Consider the following 18285-nt stretch of genomic DNA (forward strand, 5'->3'; position numbering starts at 1 on the left):
GCGCCGCTTTGTGCTTGACGGGAGATGTCTTGGGATGGCTACACAGGTGTTGATTGCCCATACGGGCCAGCGGCTGGAGGTCGATATCACGCAGTTCTCCAGGTATTTGCTGCTCTCATCTGCTTTGTCAGGGGCGTGAACTGACTGATTGCTGGCAGTCTTGACGACTTGAAGTCGTGGGTAGCTCGGAATAGCGCCGTGTCGTTGCAGCATATCGTTGTCTTGACCCCCCAGGGCCGCAGCGTCAAGTTGGCAAACCTTCACACCGAGGTATGTGGTAGCCATGGGCTCTCTCTTTTGCATCTTTGGTAGGCTAACGCTCCCCCCAAAGAAGGAGATATACGTCTACGATATCCGTGTCACGCAGCCGTCCGCTGGCAGTGCGTCATCGCTCATCTCCGAGGCCTCGCTGCCTCGGCGCCAGTCCATCCCCAACGCCCCGAATTCGATCGACGATATCCAAGCAATCACGTCATGGCAGGAATTATGCAAGGAGCGTCGCAATTGGGCGACGCGTATCATGGAGGACTGCGACCAATTGAACGCGGCTGCGCAGGCCCGATACGATGAGATAGACGTCATGATCAGGTGCCTGGATGCTGCCGTCACCAATGTCGAGATAAGCGTCAAACAAATTGAGCCAAAGTACAACGAACTGAAGAAATGGGTTACGCCGGCCCTGTCGGAGCACGAGCAGCTGGTTTCATCCTGGGATCGTTATCTTGATCTAGCCCGGAGCATACCGATATCTTCAGGCTTGGTTAAATTCATGACCCGCGGCCAAGTGAACAAGGCCGACCCCACACTGGAGGATCTAATCGAGTTGGAAACGGCCAACAAGGCCGGCAAGTTGGCTCCTACGGCGCATCGGCGGTTCAGCCAAAAGGCCAGCGAGCTAGATGGAGCCGCGACCCAGATGTACCAAGGGTTGGAAACTCTCATTGGCGAGTTTAATTCTTTGATGAATAGGTCTTTGTTGGGCCACAGCACCGATTCTTCGCAGCTCATGGAGGATATCGAGGCGGTGGCCAAACAAATCGATTCAGATTACCGTACAGCCCTCAATTATGGCAATTCACAGCGAGACTTAGCTCAGGCTTCAAAGACGGCCTCGATTCACACCGAAAGACTTGTCCCAACCCTCCGAAAACGAGCAAAGGAGATGGATGAAATGGCTCAGTATGCGACACAAGCGCGAAATGCCATTGCGGCGGATTCTGTAAGCTTTATGCGGAACATTACGGAAATCACCTCCCTGCACAGCAGTGTCAGAAACCAAATCAACGTCCTGAATCAATCCGAAGATGACATGACAACCTTTGACTACCTGCGACTCATCCAGCAGCTGCCATATATGTACGCCTCCTTCATGGTCGAGGCCATCCGAAGGCGAGAGTGGATCGACAAAGTCAAAGCTGACTCTTCAACGCTTGCCAACGAGATGGCCTTATTCCAGGACGAAGAATCGAAGCGTCGTAAGAAGTGGCAAAAGATGGTTGGCAGCATGTATGGGCCAGGACTCGATACCAATGTTATGGGTCTCGAGGTCAACCTGCGGGGTGAAGATATTCCCTGGCCCTCCATTGGGAAGCCCGAGTTGGAAGAGTTTCTTCAACTGCTGCAGGAGCGAAATACGGACCAAGAGATCGTGAATGATGTTGCCAAGCTCCTCCAAGAGCTCTCTGCCCCCACCAAACAGCAAACCAAGAGACTCAAGGCATTCAAGAACGGCAGCGTGCACGAGGCAGCTCTGGGGAGAAGTGGGCTCTTAATTCGCGGCGATGACGACCTCATTGGCTCTCTACAAGATGAAAAGCTCAGGCTGGAAAACAAGCTCAAGACAGCCGACAGCAGAGTACGCCGCCTTGAGGATCTTCTGCATCGGCAGAGCCAAGCCTCGCGCCCCGGTAACCTGTCTCCGTTGCAAGGGCAGAACGGGCATTCGAGACATAATTCCATCTCATCAATCAAATCAGCCCGCGTTGAAGACCGACCACCGTTACCGGATGGGACGGAACAGCTGTCGCAGCGGATAGCGCAGTTGGAGAACGAGCTTCGCGAAGAAAAGAAGCGCTCTGCGGACTTCCAGAAAGACCTTGACAATCGCGTCAATGAGAGAGATGATATGAGAGATAGGATCGAAGAAGTCAACTCGACGAAGAAGGATCTCCTTGAAAACATGGAAGCCCTGAAGCGCGAGTTTCTGGACGAGAGAATCTCCTTGGAGAATGAGATCAAGACGCTCAAGGCCCGGCTGGAGGATACGGAGGAAGAGATGGATCATTTTGGGGAATCTCGGGAGAACGAAAAGGCCAATTTCGACGAGAAAATCCAAGCCCTCGAGGCGGAGATTGAGCGGGCCAACAAGGAACGGAAGGATGATATGCTCAAGTCCCAGGGCCAGGTTGAATTCTTACGCAAAGAGACGCAGATGCAACGGGATCAGCTTGATGCCTCCGAGCGAAGACTTCGCTCTGTACGCGAAGAGGCCCGACTTACATCCAAGAAGCTCGAGTCAGTGGAAGAGAGTGCGGAATCTCGACTCGAGTGGCTAAAGAAGCTGTATACTGAGCTCTCGCCAGACAAGGCCATGCCAACTGACGAGGCTGATTTGACCGAAGCTCTCATCTCCAATGCCGCCGATATCGTCGAGAAGGTGCGGAATTCTGGAAGCACCGCTTCGCTCTTACGATCTGAGCTTGACAAGGCGACCAACTCAGCCAAGGAGCTTCGAGCCGAACTGACTCAGATGAAGGAAAACCTCTCGTCGCAAGAGATGTCTACGATGCACGCTCGTGAGAACCTTGCCGAGGAAAAGGCCAAGGTAACCGCCTTGGAACGCGAAGTGACGGAGAGCAGGGAGGAGCTGAACCAGCTCCGAAGCCAGCTATCCGATGGTGAGACTGGATCTGAGATGCTCCGCAAGAAGCTCGAGAAAGAGGAGAAGAAGGTTACGGAGCTCTCAGAAGAGGTTGCCTGGCGACAGTCCCAGGTTGGCAGCCTTGAAGAAGAGTCCCGGCTCTTCAAGCAGAGATTTGAAGATGTCCAGTCGAAGCTATCCGCGCTTAGCGCGCAATACGAAGCGCGCGACGGACGAACCAAGGACTTAACACAGAGGCTCTACTCCCAGAATGACCGTCTAACCAGACTTCTCGAGCGGGTAGGCTACTCCATCAGTCGAGATGCGGGCCAGATGGTGATCACGAGGGTGTCTCGATCTGACAAGCTTGCTGTAAATCCTAACGACTCTTCGGACCCCGGCTCTTCCCTCCGCCGATCCCTTAGCCTAGGTGGTCGTGCCATGACTGATAGTTCCGACTTAGAGCTCCTCTACTGGGTTAGCAACGCAGACCCTACAGTTGAGGATGAGAAATACCAGGCCTTTATGGAGAAGCTGGGCACGTTTGATACCGACCTGTTTTCCGACACCATATATCACAGAGTCAAGGAGGCAGAACACAAGGCGCGAAAATGGCAACGGGAAGCTAGATCATACAGAGACCGGGCGCACAGCTTACAAAAGGACTCTCATAACAAGATTGCGTTTAGGAACTTCAAGGAGGGTGACCTGGCACTTTTCCTCCCAACTCGAAATCAGCAGGCGGGAGCCTGGGCAGCCTTCAATGTGGGATTCCCGCACTATTTCCTCCGCGAGCAAGACGGTCACCGACTTCGTCACCGAGAGTGGCTTGTTGCCCGAATCTCCAAAATCCAGGAGCGTGTCGTGGATCTTTCCAAGAGCCTACAGCCAAGCAACGAGACCGACTCAAATGACGAGGAGAATGACAACCCCTTCCAACTGTCGGATGGCTTGCGATGGTATCTCATAGACGCCCAAGAGGACAAGATAGGGGCACCCACAACGCCCGGGATGGGTAAATCAACCGTTGCCGCCAATAACGTCGAGGCCACGGCTAATATTCAATCCCACGCAGCCAAGGGGAAAGGGAGGAGTCGGGACAGTATAGCGAGCATCGAGGGTATTAACAAGACTCTTTCCAAGAGCCTAGAGAGCCGTCGAAGCAGCTCGGGGTCTAAGAAAGCCCTCCCGTTCCACATCAGTGGCGGAACAGCGCATTTGAAGAACAACAGCGCGCTGGCGAGCGAGACCAACTCTCTTCGTGCCGCTCCTCCCGACACACCGACAGCCACAAGCCCGGTCCAGGGCAGTGTCCTCAGTGCTGCCAATACCGATGGTGGGCAACGAGGCGGCGAGCCGTCTGCGCAGGACAAGTCGGGAAAGGCCCCCGAGGTACGAGCCGTTGACTCTCTACTTGGGCCCTAGGTCACTGATCGGTTCGTGACAGCCACAGCCACAGCCTCACAAGAGCAATCGGCGTAAGAGCTCTGTTGCTTTCAGCCCGATGAAGAGCTCCGGGTTGTGGGATCAGCTATGGAGCATGGACTATAGCTACGAAAGCACGCCTAGGAAGAGGTGAAGTTGGTGTTGGAGTATTGGGTCATATCTGGGGGGGGGGGGGGAATATGGAGTTGTGTGATGGAAAGGCGCGGCGGTGATAGTTGGACACTTGCGGCATTAATTTTTTTTAATCATGGGCATTGATTTTAATTTAGTTCATCAACGGGGCTTGTCTTTTTTTGGTACGTCTTCTTTCTCGGGCGTTTGGGAAGGATTTCAGGTCGGATGCCGTAGTTGTCGTAGATTTCATTTACAAGACAACTCGGATTCTAGGGAGGGTCACCTGGGTAATTGTAGATTGTACTAGACAGCGTGTGAGGTAGACAACATAGTCGAGGCGTGATGTATTAGGTAGTTTGGGGGTCATTGATAAGTATGCTGTTGATTCTGAAACTGTGGTTCCTTCTAAGTCGTCTGATTGTTTGGTTTCCAGTAATCACAAGTTCACAACATGGGCGTCAATGAGGGTGGAGTTGGTGGTGAGGATGTACATGTACCCTCTACTTTGGGCCTAAACTGATTCAGCTGACATCCAGTTGGTTTTGAGGGCAAAACTTGCCCAAAGAATCCACCATCAACCTCACCTGAACCAACCACCGCCAAACGAAACGAGGTTTTAAGAGCATCAACAGATTTCCTTGTCTTTCTAAACATGTGACAGCCATTCTGGGGCTGATGGAGCTTCTTCACTCCCCTGGATCGGGATCGGTAGGCGACATGTCGAGATCGCCATCTTTGCCGCCCGAGCTGCTGCTCCTCGTTGTCGAAGCAGTGCTGCCGCCAAACCCACACCAGCTGCTGCCAGCCTCGCACATCTCGACCAGGACGCTGCTGGCGCTGGCGAGGGTATCGCGGGCAACGTACGCGCAGGCCACGCGGCTCCTGCGGCAGCGGTGCGTGTTTGTCGACTCGGGCCGGCGGCTGGCGGACCTGCTGCTGTGCATGCCGCGGCTGGTGCCGGGCCTGCCCCCCGTGCTGTCGCTGCGGCACATGACGGCGCTGTACATTGCGCCGTTTGGCAAGTCGCTGGACGACCTGCCGACGGCGGCGTGGGTGCGGGAGCTGTTCTGCGAGGTGTGCGAGACGCTGCGGCGGCTGGTGGTGGAGATGCCGTTTGGCAGCCTGGATCCCTTGGAGGACCACCTGAGCGTGCGGCGGACGCTGCGGGACGGGTTCGAGCAGCTGCATCGGCTGGAGGAGTTTGCGTGCGTGGGCGAGTACCCGGCGCTGAGCGTGCCGCCGGACGGGCACACGGACGTGTGGAGGCTGTGGCCGGAGCTGAGGCGGCTGGTGCTGTTCGGCGTGCCGATGGACAGTCACTGGCTGTGGTGGGACATTGCGACGCTGCCGAGGCTGGAGCACGTGGTGCTGGCGAGGCCGGTGCGGCTGGACGCGGTGAATGTGAAGGACGAGTATTTTCACAAGCTGCCGAGGGAGGACGCGAGGTTGAAGAGGGAGATCAAGGTTGTGTTGATGGATTTGGTGTATGATTTAGGGGCGGTGAGGACGGAGCGGTGGAGGGAGATTGACCCGGAGGAGAAGATGACGGTGGAGGTGTTTGAGGTGCCATTGCCGTTTTATGGGGATGAGACGCCGTTGGAGTTGGTGACGGAGTGGGCGAGGAGGGGGGCGTTGGATGGGAGTGTTTGGAGGTTGGATGCGAAAAAGGTGAGGCAGGAGGATGGTGGTGATGGATAGGACGAGGACGTGGATGAAGATGAAGATGTGAGGACGAAGATGAGTTATTCACCGGTGGTATATGAGACAGAATCCTCCAAAGAGTCTCAATGCTAGAGATGTGATGGCTTATTTACATGGCATGATATAATCAGTATTTATTTATATATTATATATCTCTTCTTTTTTATATGCTATTTATTCTTACTACATCACCTCGTATTTGCTATCCTTTTACTAGGTACACTCACAAGCCGTCCGGACCTGAGAGGTCTCTGCTCGAAATCGACAGCTCTTCAGATTGTTTGGTGCAATACTGCGTAAACAATTGGCGAATCTCATCATTCTTTGACGAAAGGGCGAAATCGATTATTGCTTGAGGAATAATCATCTCATGTCGCATTTCCCTGAATAACAACGCCATCGCGTCATGTCCCCCCTCGTTGTTCGTCACAGCCGCCCAGAGAATATCATCCGTAATGGTAAAACTCCGTTTCCCCCAATACAAAAACAAAAGAGACGTTAGCTTTCCAGCATTGGTGGAATTGGCTACTGCTCTCTGCAATATCTCGGTTATATCAGAGGGTTTTCTGCGGTGCACCAAGAGCCTCTCTGTGAGCCACACGCTCGCATTTTTGTATTCATGGCGAGTATCGTGAATGCTGGACGGTGGTATTCGAACGGCATGTAACAAAAGTTTCTCGGTCAACTTGTCGTAATTTTCGTCGTGGTCTACAAGTCGGCCGATGATCTCCAGCTTCTTTACACGAGAGTCTCCCCAGTTTGCCACATTGTCGAAGATGTCGTCTGGGAGATATATATGATTCTTTTTATCACGAAGAATCCTTTCCATGATTTTGCACCCGCAGCCTTCATTTAAAGCTGCTCCTCTCATTAGGTCATCTGATACCGGTAGATAACCAGTGCCGTGTTGAGAGAAAAACTCAATGATCCTATCGCCACAAGCCTCGTTACTGGCCGCCATGATTATAGTGGGAACTGTCGCGATGGCGTCCTCGTCCATGAGACGAAAGACTATCTCGGCCATATCCGCGCTCAGCTTGCTCCAGGCTATGGTGTGGAGGTGCTTTCTGATGATTTTGACTTGCATTCCCCAATCCCGGAGGAGATGCTTGGCGAAGTCTTCATTTCCGTCCCGGGAGAGTAATTCCACGAATATTTGACTTTGGACTTGAGGTGACTTGAGCTGAATGAGGGCCTTCATGTCTTGGCGAGAATATATCGCGTGGCAGTTGGAAGCAATGCGCCTGCATATCCCTTTAAGATCATGGATGAGATCCCGGACTGTCGCTGGCGGCTTAATGATTACCAGATGCTCGACTTTGAGGGGATACATTAATAGGATGGCGTCTTGGACTAATTGCTGCTCCGGTTTGTTGTAGTCCGCGTACAAGCTGGGCTCGTTTCTGGCATCGGAAGACATGCCTTTCAATGCGTAAATCAGGTCGCGCGGCTCGGTTGCCTGGCTGTCGCCGAATTTCGTGAGTAGTGTATAAAGATCTTGGCTTTCGTTCCACCATGATGACGCTCTCCAAGGTCCAGGCATGACTTCGATAACGGCTTCTTGGTGATAATCTGGCTGTACATCCAGAAGCTGCGTAGCAATGCTCAAGATCCATGGTGCGATGGTCTTTGATCCGCAGCACAGCAACGCTTCCCTCGCGTTGGTCACTTCCTGCAGTATCCAGACTCGCGTAAACCAAGGCTGATTGAGGACATGCCAAAGGCCTCTCTTCAGCCGATAAAACGATTCCGGGTTTGCTAGAGCAGGCCCGATGGAATGTGTCCAAATGCGTCTCCAGTTCTCGTCGTTCCGGCTCCAGCTGCTGTAAGGGTAGCTGAGGCTGATCTGCTGCAGCCTGCCGAACACAGTCATGAAATTGTCAATGAAGGAAGTGAAGGGCGTGCTCTCGCCTAGCCAGAATATAACTCGTCCTGCTTTCTTGAAAATGTCGCCCATTTGCTGCACTTGGTGGCCCCTCTCCCTGTTGTCATCTTGATTGATGCAAATGGCATCCACCCACAGTATTCTCTCTTGGTTAGGGTAGCGCAGTTGTTGAAGAGCTTTGTACAGGTTTTCCGTCACGGCGAGGAGCTTTCCGTTGACGGTAATGTTTTCGGGTGCTTTCGCAGAGCCCCAGGTGTATGATAGCGCCTCGTACGGTAGGACGTCTTTATGTGGACAGAGCCATGCTTGAATGATTTCGCAGGATATTTGTTCAGATGCGGACCCAGGAAGAAGGCGGAGCAGTCGAATCGCGTGCCCTTTGAGATCAATTTGGTCGTAGTTATATCGACTCATTTGGGCAATGCTGGCCTAAAGAGGGGTAGTAAATTGGAAAGCAATATTGTCGCTGATGATTCTGGTGTTTTCTGTCTGCAAACATAGACAGTCAGGTCGAGATATGTTTCGAGAGGCTTCTATAGTTGGAGTTCCCGTAGCACGCGTAGGCCTGATGGACTTGTGGTGCTTTAATCGCAGGACTGGTTGCCTCCACAAGCAATCAAATGTCAGAAAGAGGCTGGGTAGATAGTTTTGTGTGACCGCGACTCTCTGCCGTCGATACTAACGGATACCACCTATCAAATGAATTGCGCAGTGATAGTTAGATCCAACTTGACGCAGGCAAACAAATGTCTGGCAGCCTTGTTCGTCGAAATACGCCTAGGACGCTTATTAGTTCTGCAAGGGGTGATACAGGCTGGTGTGGGACTCCGGCTAGCTGAACAGAACTTGTAAGCTCTCGCTAGACAATGTTTGCGTTCAACGGATCCAATAGATGGAGGTATAATTTCATCGTCAAGATTTGAATTGTACTGTTTGTGACAGTCTCAACATTCATCATTTATGAAGCCAGAAAACTGCAGGCTGCCTTTGTTTGTGGCAGTGTGGGAAGTTTAGGCGCTATTCGCTGGACTTACATGCAAATAGATGGCATAGTGACAAAAGCAACGCCGTGCTGCCTTTATAATCTATTGCATTCTTACCTATGCCACTCTCAATTAGCAGCCTTGAAAGGTCATTGTGACTACGACAAAGTGACAACATCAGCGCAGTGCTGCCGCCGCAGTCTCTTGCGTCGATATGAGCACCTATTTTGAGGAGCTGCCTCTTTCGTCCCGTGCTGGCCAACAGGCAAAAATGCCATAACTACCTATGTATGTTGTGTGATCCAATGTGGTCCAATGCATATATGTTGCTGCCATTTGCTTCCATCGGTAGTGGCTTATGAACACAACCTTCCATGGCGCGGGCGGCAGCCATCTCAATGTAAAGCGCGCAGATCCAACCAACAATATACTCGCTGTGTTGGAGTATTGGGGGCGAGTGGCATATAATAGTCGATGAAAACTCCCTTTTCCTTGCTCGGAGAAGTCAAGCTTTGTTTGGAGGAAGCTGACTCGGAAGATATGCAGAACATCTCGGTGGCGCATTCATCTACAGTCTTCGGCTATATTCTTCCAATCAAATAACTCATAGAAAATCATTTAATAACTGGCACGATCCCTCGACCTTTTGGGGGAGGACTGCACGTGCTTAATTGAGAGGGGCAAAATCCAAAGGAGAGGCCAATGAGATCAACTTGATGTGGTTCAGAGAAATGTGCTGTCAAATAATTCCCTGATTCAGAGAGAATTGCAAGTCATTAGTACCCTGGGTGACTTGATGTCATGAATACATACATGAGCGAACATACTCTCATGTAATATCTAATGGTATGTGGCATCTTCTTTGAGTGGTCCCCGGGAGTGGTTCAGGCAGCAGTAGCAAAAGGAAAGTTAATATAATGATCGTACAGTATCTGCTACCATATCATATAATAGTGTCTAGACTCACTATCTAAGATTTCAGAATACTTCATTAACAGTAATGATGAAGCTAGATACACTGCATACAGCCAACTATGACCACGCCTATTTTAAAAACTGAAACGCTCTTATCTCTACTGCTTCAATGTAAAGTTGAATAGCATTCTTCTATTAAATATATCTACGCCACTGGATGATATAGTTATTCTGATCGTACTAGCAGCATTAATTCCATTATTAACACCGCTCCTTTTCTAGACTGCGGATGTCTCTCAGAAACAGCATAATGGCTGACTTACTCAACCGCTCAATCATACTAACCCATGTATGAATCTGGCACAGTCGTTTCACCCCGAGCGCTCCGCGCTACCATTTGCAAAGCTCAATATTTACCAGCAATTTACTCCCATCCACACGAGAGACATATCTATACCCGGCTTCTCCGCCCGCGCCATCATGAACCCGCATGATATCTAACCAATCCTCGACGTTAACCGAGCCAAACTATTCGCTTGTCGGAGATATCAGGACCGAACAAAACTAGGCCGATGAGGTGGCTGATATAGCCACTGCTGAGACGCGATTTGTACATTAGTTTCTCCAATTGCCACGTCAGGTTCATCCGTATTGGATGATGGTTGCCTGGGCCAGCCAGGGTTCAGCTCGATGCCATTCCACTGGAAAGGAACTAGCTGGTGTACTGAATAGATGTATCATCAACATCATCTAATTGAGGTGGTGATACGACGGTACAAGGACTCGCAGATGGTATCTCAGTTTGATAATTCGGAAAGATTACACAGCGTTTGGGGCAACTGAACCCACCACATCTACAATGGTTTATTTGAAGTTTTACAATTCAGCCGTCCAATATCTAAAAACTTGTCAAACCATAAATGAGCGAACCCAATTATGGGACCATGGCAGGGATTTTGTGCAGTGGATCTGAGCCACACGCCTTCATCCGAGTTTGGGCAAGCCATGAAGCTATCACCAAATACATTAGAGCTAACTCAACCTAATGATGTGGCCTAAAGATATCCGGTACTAGGACCCACATGATCCTAAATTTCATGGGAAATCAGACTTAGAGATAGTATGCAGCGTCTCTGGGCCCAAGAGTCGATACAGCGAATGAAGACTCTTCATGAGACTTTCACTAAGACCAAAGACTGGCGAGTTTGCACATCCCTTCCAATTCAAGAGATGATAAAAACAGCTGTCAAAAGAAAACTGAAACTAGAGATATTATGTATAATAACCACTGGCCCACAGATATGAGGTGTCTTGTTCATGAATGGAAGCGGTTATTGCTTCAGCTGATTCTGCAGCTCTGGCGCTAGGCTCGCTTTGGACGCAGCTGGCTGTCGTGCGTTAGTGTCTTATATGTTGAAGATAAAACTGTGTGTCTTATAGGCTGGCATCTCATTCACCGTAACGTCACAGGGAAGCATCGACGTCTATAATGGGGATAGTGAGTCGGAGAGGCAGACTTCGGATTGTGATCCTCCTTCGTCCTGGGCACGGAGTATTCTTTAGGCTGCTGTCGTGGGGTCTTAGCATCTCATATTTAGTATTTATAGGAGCGGTTGCAGCAAACCTGCACTCTACAAACCACCTCAGCGCACCATACTTCACAGGTGTTTTCATTAATCATGGACGCAATCAGAATGGAGGCCAACGACCTCTGGAACCATGTAGTGGCGACTTACGACCCTTTTACAATCAAGTTCGCCGGCATCACAGCCGTCAGTCTCTTCAGTTGGTGGATACCCTGCATTGGCTTCACCTGTCTTGAGTACATGGCACCGTCTTTTTCTGAGAAGCACAAGATGCAGCCAACATCCAAGAAGGTTAAACCCAAAGATGTCTTACGCGCTGCGGGTATGGCGCTTTGCAACGATCTTCTCAGCATCCCAATGTATATGGCTCTGTCGTATGCCTTTGCAGGGAAAAACCACAAAGCCGTTGTGGGAGTGGTCCCTGACCTGCCTACACCAACCGAGTTTGTCCTTGGATTTGTGCAGAATTTAATTTTGCGCGAGACCTTCAACTACTATTGGCACCGCCTTGCACACTGGAAGCCACTATATAAGCGATTCCACAAGGTGCACCACGAGTTCACAGCGCCAGTTGCCTTTGCCTCCAAGTATGCGCATCCGCTTGAGTATCTTACGGTTGACTCGCTGCCGGTCTTGCTACCGCCGCTGATACTGAAGACCCATATTGTAACTACGTGGGCTTTCATGTACTTGGTCTTGTTCTCATCGACGGTGATCCACAGCGGCTACGATTTCTTTTACGAGGCAGCTTATATGCACGACCGTCACCACGAAGGAGCTGCGAATGTGTATTACGGATCCTGGGGGCAACTGGGAATGTTGGATTGGATTCACGGAACTGTTGAGAAAGACCGCAAGAGAAGACGCACCAAGGCCGAGTAACGATCTTGGGGCGATGAAATCGTAATGCCGCTAAGATGGCTTACAAGTGCGACGAACAAATTTACTGTTTGTACGTAAATTAGGCGTTTCACTTTGAGGAAATAAAAACATTGAACGCAGCCTTTTAAATTCTCTAATGTTTGCTCGATCAGGAAATAGTGAAGCTTTGCTATAATTGCAAATCTCTCGGACTACAATGCTGGATAGGTTGATATCTATTGAACGACGATACACACCTCATCGATGCAACAAGATCATGTACTATTCATTTCTGAACTATCTTTCCGAATTTGCCGGTAAGCGTGTCTCAAGCGTTATTTGTAACCAGCATACTTTCTGGCAGTGATTGTACTGCTCTGTCTTGCCAGGATCCAGCCATTTCAGCTCTGGGCTTCGATCGACAATGCCCATTTCCCGCCCAGGAACTGAAACCAAGTCTTTAGACTTGAACATACCTGTTCTCCAAGTTGTTCATCAATGAATTCGTCTTGCCATCTCACGTCAAGTCTTTGTTTATCCCCTCTCAAAGATTCAGCGCTCAACATAAACACAGTTCCAGGTTCCTCCGCATATTAAGCAAAGGTGGACATCGTCCTGCTTTAGCCATGAACGTTGGCCCCCGAAAACGGTAAGGTTACACCATCAGGGACACCGAGATTGGTAACATGCCAGGAATAAGGCCCACAAGATAACCCACCCAGAGGGGCACAGTGCATGGCTAGCGAGCAGCTTGAGGCGGACTTTGGCGGGTCACCAAATATACGAAATGAAACGATCCCCCCAAGTCTTAATTCTTCTACTGCCGCCTCATCTTGCTTGTCTGATACAGTGCGAATAATATGAGAGTTCACTCGTCTATAACACTGAATAAGTGTATAAAATCGGTCGTGATGTGCTGCAACACACCAGTATTAAGACTTCAAAACTCAACCCTGAGATCCCCATTGAGTATTCTTTGGGCAGGTTACTTCATTGAAGGCATCTGCTTTTGCTGCCTTGACCTTTGTCTTGCTAATTTGTTAACTTGCTTTGAGTCTGTTGCCAGCCATAATATCCGCTGACAAGGCCACCTGAATCCATTATGTCTTCTCGCGAACCAAAGTTCAGACAAGAAATTCAACAAGTAAGCACTCATAAAGCCAGATTATGAGAATATCTCGATACTGAATATTTTGGAGATGATGTATGTTTCCGGAGAAACATTGGATCCTTCCACCGAAACCATCCTTCTTATTGAGACTCTTGTCCAACAACAGGTCTTTCACATGGTCAGCGGCCGCTCTTCCAGGTTAAAGTGCCCTATGTCTCATATTCATTCTAGTTAAAATCAAGCCAGGAACTTGCTTGGCGACGGGGTGCTCGCTTCTTTTCCAACGACGACCTCATTTTCCAGGTCCGAAATGACAGTGCACGCGTTGAACGGATCCGCAATTTTCTTGCCTGGAAGGCAGTCCGAAGGACAACTAAAGATGCGGACGGTAAGGAAGCTACGGATGATTTTGTATTTGGAGAAGATGATACCGGCGCAGGCTCATCACAGGATGCCACCGGTAGTACAGCTCAAATCATGCCGGTTTCGTTACCGTGGGATGTGGAGTCTTTCTATGAAGTACAGGTTCCCGTTATTGAGCATCATGGGGAGTTGATAGGAGCTGCGTCGCTTGAAAAGCTGAGAAAGAATGATGAACGCACGCAAGACATGACTGCCTCCGAGTATGCCATCTGGTCGCAATACCGACACGCTTCGTTCACCTGGCGCAAGGCCAAGCGATTCCGCGAATGGGCCGGCCTGGGTATCATAGCTGAGCACAAGCCGAACGATGACGTGCTCGACATTCTAGGCTTTATCACATCAGAGATGGTGCAGAATCTTACCATCGAGGCGTTGAAGATACAGTGTGGCGAGATGGAATCTCGAGAATACTCTATGGACAGTTCGTTTGAGAACCAGGATGCTGGGGGTCTATTCTCGCCACCACCGAGGGCAAGAAACCCTCTAGAGACTCGGCATATCCGCCGAGCGTTTCAAAATTTGCAATCTCGTCGACTGAGAAAGACTCCGTTCAAAAGACGAGGACGGGTAGCATATGTCTTGGTAAGAAATTCCGCTGGTATCCCGTTCCTGTAGCATACTGATTGATAACTAGATTTGAGTCCGCTGAAACTCGACCAGAACTCATTAAAATATCAAGAATGAACCACAAAGATGAAATGTTTTATATCTATATATATTCAACATTTGAACAAGAACTTTTATTGCATCCAAAATAATGATACCACTCATCCAGTTGGTACATCCAAGGGAATTGGCACTGCAGGATTTGCTGTTGGTTGTCATCGATTTGATCTGGCTGGACTACTCTGCGTTTGTTTCTTCTCGCTAAACAACAGCTCGGTTTATTATTTGATCATAGCTCGAGGGATAAGTAGGCACTGAAATATGCTGTTCCTTAATTGATCTTATCGTTGTTGTGCCCCAGGACGCGCTAGCCTTGCGTACATCTTCAGTGAACTACGCCATCTTCTTTCACTCTTACCCAAACAATTAAATTGAAACGTCAAAACGTTTCAAGTCTGCTCGTAAAATCCTTATTGTCGATAAATGGCGATGGGCTATGAAAACGGCTTAGTGGTACGGTCTGGCGTTTACGCGCTTGTCGCATCAACTGTGGGATATTTCCTGTTCATTGGGGTTTTGACCATTCCCACTTGTCAAAACCAAACCATATACCTAAACAAAGTTACCTTGACCTGGGGCCAAGATGTCACCGTCCCTGAGCAATGGGGCTTCCTTCACAACCAAGTCACGCCATTCACTCTGGATACCAGCGATGGAGAAACGCTGCATGCCTGGCATATCCTCCCACTTGGACTCTATCGAACATACGAGAAGGAGCTTATAGCAGAGCCTGCCGGTATCGCGCTTGACATCACTTCTCGGCTAGGATTCAAGTTGTTGAGAGAAGACCCAGAGTCTCTGCTTGTCCTCTACTTCCATGGAGCGGCAGGCACACTAGGATCTGGCTGGCGGCCTCAAAGCTACCGGGCCATGTCTGCACTCAACCAAGACAAGATCCACACAGTCGCCATCGATTATCGTGGCTTTGGGATAAGCTCTGGATCCCCATCAGAACATGGCCTGTTGACCGATGCTCTCACTTTGGCCAAGTGGGCGGTAAATACCGCCATCACGCATAGTACTTTTCGCGCAGTCGCTCGGCACGGCTGTTAGCGTTTCCTTGGCTCATCATTTAGCTACCCAAGTCGACCAGCCAATATTCTTTTCAGGGATGGTCCTCGTGGCACCGTTCGCGGATGTTGAGCTGCTGACGGCTACGTACCGGATTGGGGGTACAATTCCACTGCTTGATCCCATTGCTCGTTTCCCCTGGCTTCTAGACTTCTTTAATCGCTTTATTATTGCTAAGTGGCCTAACAAGAATAAGCTCGCAGAGTTGATACGATTCTGTGAGATGTCTTCCGACGACTCGGCACGGTACAACATTACTATTATCCACGCAGAGGATGACTATGACATTCCTTGGAAACACAGTGACCTGTTATACTGGCACGCTATTAACGCAACTTTGCCACATGGGATAAGTTATGAAGAACTTGAGAGGGAAAAGCTAGCCTCAAAATTGGATTTACAGGCTGGAGGTTGGGTTGTGAAACAAGAGACGCAAAAGGGAAACCTTCGAGAAGCCATCACGACATGGGGGCTGCATGATAAGATCATGTCTTACCCTATTGTCAGTTTAGCAATTTCAAGGGCTTTCCAGGATAAAGACTAATGAGAATGTTTCACATGTATTAGTTGAGATACTACATAGAGGTGAATGTATTCCTTCTTTTCCCGTATGACGCTCCTTTCTTCTCATTATATCCCGTTGATACAAGTGTTTGCCGCATTTAGTGAACATATCTCCTCATTTATCTATCTTGAATATCTGTGTATAGGATTCTATACGCAGTCTGGATGCCGCGGAAGCCAATCTCCGGGAACATAGATTGCAACGGTATACACACTATACTCTGTGAGAGTCAGCCTGTCCAACTAACTCCTCGTTCGTTGGCTCATCTTTATCAGATACCCAAGCAAGGGCTTTGAGCCATACCACCTCTTCCATTTTATCGCTCTTTGACGGCGATTGGGACGTTATCATTGGATGAATAAGAAGTCCAATTGGACGGCCGTTTAAATGCCGACCCATCCGTGACATCAACGAGTGATCGACTTCTATCCACGGATTGCCAGGTTGAAAGTGTGGTTCCTCAAAGCTATTCAAGTCATACCACTTGATGTTGGTCTGCGTTTTCCACATTTTGAGTGCTAACTTAGCAAAGTCGGCAAATATCTGTACCAGATCCTGGTGGGCCTCATGGTCATATACCTCAGAAAGTAAGAACTTGTAGTCCTCCACAAACATTTGAACTTCTCTTTGCAAATTCTCATTCACTATTGGCACCGACTTTTCAAGGCATTCAACAGTCTGAATCCTCCAGTTGATTGCTGCATTTGGTTGTGCTGTATACCAAGCGCGTCAGTACTAGGCCCTTATCGATGAGGGCACACAAAATACATACTTTGACCAAAGATTCGCTCAAGCTGACACAGGTTGGAGCGGTTATTGGTATTACTGTGTAATTCTTTTGCCAAAAAGTATGCATCGCACAAATAGAAATGACACAGTCTGTGGATCAAGACCGCTTGAAGTAACACGAAGGGGCCGTTCCCGTCAGGCGTATTCAAGGTAAATTTGAGATATTCCGGGCTTTTCAAATAGCTCTCGCGTTTGTTAATGATACCATCTTGGAGGAGTTTATGCAGCGCCGCCTGTTCATCAAGAATCTTCTCTGTACACAAATCGGCACACCAAGAGAAAAATTCAGTCTGTAAGAACTTATTGAGCTCTTCTCTAATCATGTCGTCTGTGATTCCTCTTGAGACATTGCCTGCTAGCGTAGAGATGGCAGTTGCATGGGCCTGAGTGATGATGGCCTCGTTTTCAGTAACGGCTTTTCTAAGAATAGATATCTCTTCGCGTGCTATTTTGAGCTCTTTTGTCAACTTGTGCACAGTGTTCTCTAGACTCTGAGCATGGTGTCTTATTTCTTGTAGCTCGTTTGATTCTCGCTTGACTTGTTCGTAGGGAGCAGCGGCCGATCTTGGAGCTCGTCTCGAAGCAGACGTTTGTGTATGGCGTATCTGATCCTTCTGCCACGACTGGCCCGCATCTCTAGTTAATATGCGATGCGCTGCCGTTCTCACTACTTCAGTCCAACTGCTTCTTCTTCTAGTTGACTTGTCATCCAATGCATTCGAAATTATACCAGTATCTTGTGATAAGTCGCTTGGACGAGGCTGCCTAGATTTTCCTTTGGTGGTCTCATCCAATTTGAAGTAGTTCGCCGATCCATGTTGAATTGTAGATATGTCATAGTATCGTTTCTGTTCGTACAATTCACAGCCTCTCTATTTGATATCCGCAGTCATCAGCAGCTAATACATCAATTTTATAACTAGTAAAAGAAAAGCAGAGGGATAATAATAATAATGTGAGTACCTCGTCTTCGTTATATTTTTCAGTAACACCGTTTTCGGAGTGCAATGGCGACTCTTCTTCCATCATTTCGTAAATCGATGTCGTTGAAGATACTGGTGATCGCATCGTGAACGCCGCCTATGGTAGTACAAATGTTTTGAGGTGAGACGTGGGTACTGCGCTTTCAGCTGCAATAGCAAAATTGCCATGAATAGAAGAGAGACTGCAGAAGAAACTTGTGGACAGTAAGTCCAAAATAATTGCGGTCGATATAACAGTGGCTAGAGTGGAAGGCCAACAAGAATACTGGGGATGTAGATAACAATGGGAGGCCAACGACTGGTGTAACCTGCGGCCATCCAATCCC

General features: G+C 49.2%; 7 protein-coding genes across 7 annotated transcripts; 5 read left to right on the forward strand and 2 right to left on the reverse strand.

Annotated features, from left to right (window-relative positions):
- Positions 1-34: 34 nt before the first annotated feature.
- T069G_05574 (autophagy-related protein) lies at positions 35-4285 on the forward strand (the record flags this gene model as incomplete). The annotated part of the gene is made up of 6 exons (XM_056172784.1): positions 35-102; positions 159-270; positions 332-927; positions 988-1855; positions 2021-2528; positions 2583-4285. 6 exons carry the CDS (start codon positions 35-37, stop codon positions 4283-4285), a joined length of 3855 nt encoding a protein of 1284 aa, XP_056029642.1.
- An 852-nt stretch (positions 4286-5137) lies between these two features.
- T069G_05575 (uncharacterized protein) lies at positions 5138-6118 on the forward strand (the record flags this gene model as incomplete). The annotated part of the gene is made up of 1 exon (XM_056172785.1): positions 5138-6118. The coding sequence occupies one exon, from the start codon at positions 5138-5140 to the stop codon at positions 6116-6118; it is 981 nt and encodes a 326-aa protein (XP_056029643.1).
- Positions 6119-6344: 226 nt separating this feature from the next.
- On the reverse strand, positions 6345-8420 carry T069G_05576 (heterokaryon incompatibility protein (HET) domain-containing protein; the record flags this gene model as incomplete). Its single annotated transcript, XM_056172786.1, has 3 exons — positions 6345-7823; positions 7881-7977; positions 8038-8420. The coding sequence occupies 3 exons, from the start codon at positions 8418-8420 to the stop codon at positions 6345-6347; spliced, it is 1959 nt and encodes a 652-aa protein (XP_056029644.1).
- A 3163-nt stretch (positions 8421-11583) lies between these two features.
- On the forward strand, positions 11584-12372 carry T069G_05577 (fatty acid hydroxylase superfamily domain-containing protein; the record flags this gene model as incomplete). Its single annotated transcript, XM_056172787.1, has 1 exon — positions 11584-12372. One exon carries the CDS (start codon positions 11584-11586, stop codon positions 12370-12372), a length of 789 nt encoding a protein of 262 aa, XP_056029645.1.
- Positions 12373-13453: 1081 nt separating this feature from the next.
- On the forward strand, positions 13454-14500 carry T069G_05578 (transcription initiation factor IID, 18kD subunit domain-containing protein; the record flags this gene model as incomplete). Its single annotated transcript, XM_056172788.1, has 3 exons — positions 13454-13495; positions 13551-13640; positions 13694-14500. The coding sequence occupies 3 exons, from the start codon at positions 13454-13456 to the stop codon at positions 14498-14500; spliced, it is 939 nt and encodes a 312-aa protein (XP_056029646.1).
- A 480-nt stretch (positions 14501-14980) lies between these two features.
- On the forward strand, positions 14981-16166 carry T069G_05579 (uncharacterized protein; the record flags this gene model as incomplete). The annotated part of the gene is made up of 2 exons (XM_056172789.1): positions 14981-15569; positions 15628-16166. The coding sequence occupies 2 exons, from the start codon at positions 14981-14983 to the stop codon at positions 16164-16166; spliced, it is 1128 nt and encodes a 375-aa protein (XP_056029647.1).
- Positions 16167-16400: 234 nt separating this feature from the next.
- T069G_05580 (uncharacterized protein) lies at positions 16401-17793 on the reverse strand (the record flags this gene model as incomplete). Its single annotated transcript, XM_056172790.1, has 3 exons — positions 16401-16885; positions 16960-17599; positions 17707-17793. The coding sequence occupies 3 exons, from the start codon at positions 17791-17793 to the stop codon at positions 16401-16403; spliced, it is 1212 nt and encodes a 403-aa protein (XP_056029648.1).
- Positions 17794-18285: the final 492 nt, after the last annotated feature.

This window comes from Trichoderma breve, chromosome 3, assembly GCF_028502605.1.
Source record: "Trichoderma breve strain T069 chromosome 3, whole genome shotgun sequence".
NCBI lineage: Eukaryota > Fungi > Ascomycota > Sordariomycetes > Hypocreales > Hypocreaceae > Trichoderma > Trichoderma breve.